This window comes from Mus pahari, chromosome 5 (assembly GCF_900095145.1).
Source record: "Mus pahari chromosome 5, PAHARI_EIJ_v1.1, whole genome shotgun sequence".
NCBI classification, from domain to species: Eukaryota; Metazoa; Chordata; class Mammalia; order Rodentia; family Muridae; genus Mus; species Mus pahari.
Genome location: NC_034594.1, coordinates 64,083,477 through 64,089,552, shown reverse-complemented (window position 1 = coordinate 64,089,552; position 6,076 = coordinate 64,083,477). Strand labels below are relative to the sequence as shown.

General features: G+C 51.6%; 1 protein-coding gene across 1 annotated transcript; it reads left to right on the top strand.

The window, feature by feature from the left end:
- Positions 1 to 943: 943 nt before the first annotated feature.
- Positions 944 to 5,224, top strand: Nppc (natriuretic peptide C). Its single transcript, XM_021199112.2, has 3 exons — positions 944 to 1,168; positions 1,563 to 1,873; positions 4,705 to 5,224. Exons 1-2 carry the CDS (start codon positions 1,079 to 1,081, stop codon positions 1,851 to 1,853), a joined length of 381 nt encoding a protein of 126 aa, XP_021054771.1. The 5' UTR covers positions 944 to 1,078; the 3' UTR covers positions 1,854 to 1,873; positions 4,705 to 5,224.
- Positions 5,225 to 6,076: the final 852 nt, after the last annotated feature.

Genomic DNA, 6,076 nt, shown 5'->3' with positions numbered 1-6,076 from the left:
CTCGCGGTTGCTAAATTGCAGAGCTCCCTAGAGTCCGATGGACCAAGATTCCAGGTCAAGGAGAGAAATTGTATGCAGCAGAAATAAGTGGCCTGGTCCCTATAGCCAGAAGGCAACTACAGCCCCGAACTCAAGGGTGATGACCTATTGAGGCTTGGAGCTGGGTAAAACCCAGTACTGCCCATAGTTTCTTAGGGTATTCAGGACATTAAAGTGGACATCTCCACCTTCAGGAAGGATCAGTACATCACCGAAGGAAAGCCACCTGCCTCCTAACCTCCCAACACACACACACACACACACACACACACACACACACTCCTGGCTCACACTCGTGGGTTGATGACATCCTCTCACTCGTGGGTACTGATGGTACAAGTCTCCTTTGCAGCTACAACATGCAAGCTCTCCCTCCACCTCCCACTGGAATCTTCTAATCCCATCCTCTGCCGCCCCAGTGTTTGAGCATCTAGACATTGTCAGCCCTTCCACCCTGGCTAGCGCGTGGTAGGCATTTGTGAAGAGTTTGGAAACAGCGATCTGCGTGGATTTGGGCCCGCACCAACTTTCAACCTGTGTAACTTTGCATAAAGGACATTTCTTCTAAGCCTTTGCACCTGCAGAAGGAGTACAGACACGCATCAGGAGCAGCAGATACACAGCGCACTGGACGCCTAGAAGCCTGAGTACTAGGGCGAGCGCATTCTACAAATGGGGTTCTTTTCTGCGCGCCGCTTTGTGGCTTTGAGCGGAGCCACCGGCTCCTTCAGAGGTGGGATGTGGGTTGGAGCAGAAGAGGGAGCCCCCGCGGCCCCCTCCCGGCCCCCTCCAGGCCGTCGATTCGGCCGCGTGCGCTGTGCCATTGGCCCTGGAGGCCCGGTGGGCGGGAAGATGACATCAGCGGCAGGTTGGATTATAAAGGCTCCAGCGGAGCCACGGACTCAGAGCGCACCCAGCCGGCGCCACACAGCAGTAGGACCTGTGCTCGCTTGGCAATCCTGCTCCGCATCCGCTTGTCGGACTGCTCACCGGCCGTCCCGGCTGCAGACCGTCTGCACACCTCGGTCCCATCGGCACCATGCACCTCTCCCAGCTGATCGCCTGCGCCCTGCTGCTCGCGCTACTCTCGCTCCGGCCCTCCGAAGCCAAGCCCGGGACACCACCGAAGGTGGGTGCTATCGCGGGGACGCTGGGCTTGTGAGGGGTGTGGAAAGAAGCGGTACGCAGGAGGGAGCAGAGAGCCCGGAAAGGCAGACCCTCTCGGACTTGCTCCCTCAAAGCGGGGACTTCTCGGGTTCATTCCCCAGCCTCGGAAGAATGTCGACACATGAACATCTCCCATGCCCCAGTGTGCCCAGCATGACCAGCGGCACAGGAAGAGCAAGGGGCTCCCTGGAGGAGCAGGCAAGAAGGCTGCGTGGCAGGTGGATGCTGGACTCAGCTGTCCCGCATCGGTGGAGGCATGCTCATGGCTGAGAAGGGCCACGCCACTCTGGGCCCCGTAAAAGTCATCTGCGCTACATCAGTGCACTCTTTCACCTGTCCACTCTTTTCTCCGACAGGTCCCGAGAACCCCGCCAGGGGAGGAGCTGGCGGATTCCCAGGCAGCTGGTGGCAATCAGAAAAAGGGTGACAAGACTCCAGGCGGCGGGGGAGCCAATCTCAAGGGAGATCGATCGCGACTGCTCCGGGACCTGCGTGTGGACACCAAGTCCCGGGCGGCTTGGGCCCGCCTTCTGCACGAGCACCCCAACGCGCGCAAATACAAAGGCGGCAACAAGAAGGGCTTGTCCAAAGGCTGCTTTGGCCTCAAGCTGGACCGGATCGGCTCCATGAGCGGTCTGGGATGTTAGTGCAGCGACCCCTGGCGGCGGTAAGTAACACCATCGGATGCTTCCTGCTCGCCTAGCTCTGCACCCCGGAGAACCAAGCTCTATCACTGTCCTTCGCAGTCTGTTTGGTTTCCTTCCTGATCCCTATGTTCTGTGACCTTCCCCCAACCGACTTGGGCACGGGATCAAGTGTACCCAGACATTTGCCTGCTACCTCACATATCCCATTTTACAGATTTTTAAAAAAGAAAGAAAGAAAAGAAAAAGTGAACATGGGCCAGGTCAGAGACCAGGTTCAGCCTTAGAGTACTCCATCTGGCTTCCTCTAGAAAAATAGAGACAGGCGTATGCAGTCGCAGCCTGCAAACCCACCGCTGACCACTGGCCAGCTAGTCAACTGGAAAATTGTTAGAGAGATCCTGGAAAGAGGGAGGGAAAGATGTACCACCTGTCCTGTGCCAGCAGCCAGGCAGTCAAGTGCTAGGATGCCTTTCTGAGGCTATTGTCCCTCAGGTGAGGCAGGCATATCCCTCGTAGTAGAGGGAACCTCTGTGGCAGCAGCAGGGCACCCTTCTGCCTGGGGCATTCTGAATCTTACCCCTGCTCTCAACTCAACTGTGGGCAAACTGGTCTATCCAGGGTCCTAATGCTGCTGCCCTGGGGCTTCCGAGATGAACCTTAGGGTGGTGACCTTGTTTCAAGAGAGAGGCAAAGAAACAAGCTAAAGCTTATTTCATGCCCTAACCTCAAACTCAGTGTGTCCAAAGTGAGTTCTTTACCAACCTTGCGGTGCTCTGAACTATTTCTGGCCTCCTTCCCCCCCGCATGGAGATGGAAAACCTCCATCTTCCCAACATCCCCATCCGAGGCTGCTGGGTCCTTCCTGGCTTCCTTCTGCTCTCCATCCCTGATGATGTGAAGAGACACACCCTGCTTAGATAAGTGCTTGCAGCCAGGCCTCTGCTGTTCCCTGGCTCTCCCTCTTTCTTGCTCTAGCCCACCCCAGTGATGAGGAGGCTGTTCTCCCCAACCCAGGAAGATTGACCAGTGGCCATTCTTTTCCCAGTAAAGAGTAGGAATGCCTCCCCCATCGCGTGACAGGAGACTTTTTTTTATTTAAGGCATGAGAGACCTTTGCAGAAGTACAGTGCTCTGTGTGCTTGTTTGTGTCCCCATATTAATTCATGAGTAACTTAAGGGACAGACCCTCAGGAGCCCACATCATACCCAGAAGGGATCTTGGAAATATTAACCACTGACAAGAGAAACACACACCTCCAGTTCAGGAGCTCTGCCAAGTGCCCCTGGCTCTAGATCTCAGCTGGTCCTCTCCTCTCTGCCCCAAGTCTTGAACGGGCTCCATGCTTCACCTCAGTTCTACAGATGTGTTAGGTCTCTGCTCCCCTCTACTCAGGGAGAGCGGTGATCCTAGTACTTATGGGTCGGCCTTGAAGCTACCATCATGGTGTCTTTTGCTCTCTTCCTAAGAGATGGAGTCTGAGGACTTGTATTTTCAGTTTGCGATGTATGTGCCAAGAAAGGACTTTAGAGTCTAAACCAACGTGACTTAACCTTTGGGCATCTGTGGGTATAGGGTAGTGAAAATGTTGAGGGAAAATCAAGACAATTAAGGCTTCTACACCCCCTTTGACCAGAGGAGATCAGCAACTTCCTCCTGGAAGTTCTCTTGGCATAAAGGGAAAGCCTCAGCCTTCTTTATGCCAGCTCCAAGGAGAGGATAGATCATCCTTCCGACCCGAAGTCTACCGGTGGAGCTGACCAGCACCCATTTGGTCTTTTCGAAGAGTGCGAGGCTCATCCTTCCTGCTGATAGAAACTCCCGAGGTTCTGCCCCTCTCTCCACACAGAGGTTGACTTTGGCTCTAGGCACCATCATAATGACTGCCGCTGATGGTTATAGGTTTTGATTATACAACTGGCAGAGACTCGGGTGTGGCCAGGACCTCAATGGACATTTTGCCTCTGGCCCTAGTAACACCACCCGTGAAACAGCCAGAGAAGCAAGTTAGGGAGAATTGCCCAGACCATCAGAGCCAGACCCCATTGTGCGTGCGTGTGTCGTCCTTTGGGGGGGGGCCTGCATGTCTGCCAGCTTTCTGAACATGGAGAACTCATGCAGCCACCACTAGTAGGGACTGAGTACAGCGGTCATCAGCTCACTATCATCCTTCAAACCCTCCAACACAGCAAAGCTGTACATTTGCCCAGGCTGGTGGCAGACACCGCCAGCAGCTGCAGAAGGGGACCTTGAAGTCACCAATTTCTAAGACAAAGCTAGCTAGGAGAGGAAGTGTCCTTTGCTGCTTAGAAGCTGTGACCCAGACAGGGCAGATGCTTAATATGGGGCCTTTTGTTAAATCCCAGCGCCAGCTCTGGGAGGTGGCTATTATCCATTTTATAGGTGAGCTCAAAGCTACTTGGGGCCATCCAGGAAGTCAAATCAGATCGATGATTTGAGTCCAGGATAGGACACCCTTTCCCCCTGAGATATTCTCTTCTCTGTCCCTACCTAGCCAAGCAGACATGAAACCAGATGAAACTGACGGCCCTGAGGGTTTGTGTTATAGCAAAAATGAGCTGGAAGGGGGCCACTATTCTCAGCCACTGCTGAGAGCAAGGCCTGTAGTTAAATCTCAGGGGAGAGGCTCGGGTCTGGCAGCTGATATGGTTCCACCTGTGCTGGTCTGGCCAGTGCCAAGCAAGGACCTGTAGATCAAAGGCACACAAGCTTTGCCTCGTGCTTCTGTTAAGAAATGGGGGGGGGGGGGGAGGTTCTACAACTACCCTGTAGGATGGGATTTTTCGGTTAAGAGGCCGGATCTGAGTGTCCTGTGTCCACTTTGTGTTTCAGGACTGGGAACTGCTCTGTGCACTGAGGTCATCCTTGGTCTTCAGCCTCTAGCATCTGGAAACACCTCCAACGCAATGTGGCTTTTACATTTCTTTTTATTTTTTTTTCCTCCTGGTACTGGCAATACACAACACCAGCTGTTTTATTATTATTTGGGGAGGGGAGGGTATGATTTTATTGTTTGGGGTTTTTTTTGAAAATGAAAAATAAAAAGTTATATATTATATATATTATATACATGAGACACACACTCCCACACCGACTTGATGACAAGGGACAGTTTTTAAAGTGACTGACAAAACCAGCTAGCTGTAAAACATTGCTGTTTGTAAATTCACGTCATGCATAAATGTATTTATGTTGTAAAGCTATTTATATTGTTTATAAAGAGATATTTATAAAAATTTTATTTATGTAACTAAATGAAAGAAGCCAACCATTGTAATGTTTTTGTCCTAACTAGTTGAAAAAAAAATGTTAAAAAAAAAAAAAAGAAGCCATTCCACGAACATCTTGAAAATTGTCTTTATTTATTCATTGCTTTTCATTTCAAAAATTAGTCTGAGCAGAGGTAGAAGACAAGACGTTTGCCTCCAAATAGATCTGTCAGTCAGGTTGGCAACTTTGAGTTGCTCTATGTCAGCATCCCTTAGAGGGCCTGGTAAGATGCAGAGCGCTGCCCCATCCACCTCATGCTACTGAAGTTGGTCTCTCAGGACCAGGCTGGCCGTGTGGACCACTGCAGGGTGACTGCCAGATCTCCTTCAATGTCAGGGAGGCCGACAATGTCAAGAGCTGAACCGGAGTTGGTTTAGCTTCTTTAAGGGTCTCCGGTTCCATCCCATCTTTTCTCTGCTATGAGAAGGAACAACTGCTCGAAATTTGCCCTCCGTCTCGAGGGTGATGTGTCTGTATGCCTCGTGATATTTTCAAGTTGCTGTATACAAGCTTCTTTTATAGAGGTGCTTTCAAAGCCTTGGGTGGGCAGCTCCCTCTCACCCCATAAGCACTGCAGTGCCCAGATGGTACCTCGGGCCACACACCTCTGAGAATGAACAGGAATGGCCAGATTTCTCATGTGCGCCGTGGGGAGCACTATGTGAGGAACCCGATAACAACCACAGTGCCCAAGCTTTGAGTGTGAAATTACGAATAATGATTTGGAATTTATGAATATAATTTAGACTAGAATCTCTTTTCTTGAAATCAGCAGGAAACTTTTAAATAATTCAGTGGTGAAACCAGCACACCCTCCATTCAGTGACACGGCTGTGAGGGTTTCCCTGACACCTGACCCCGTCAGAGACAAGAAGGGTCACAAAGAGCCCCTTCCAACTGAATGAGGTTGGCGGCACATTTCTGTATCCACAGC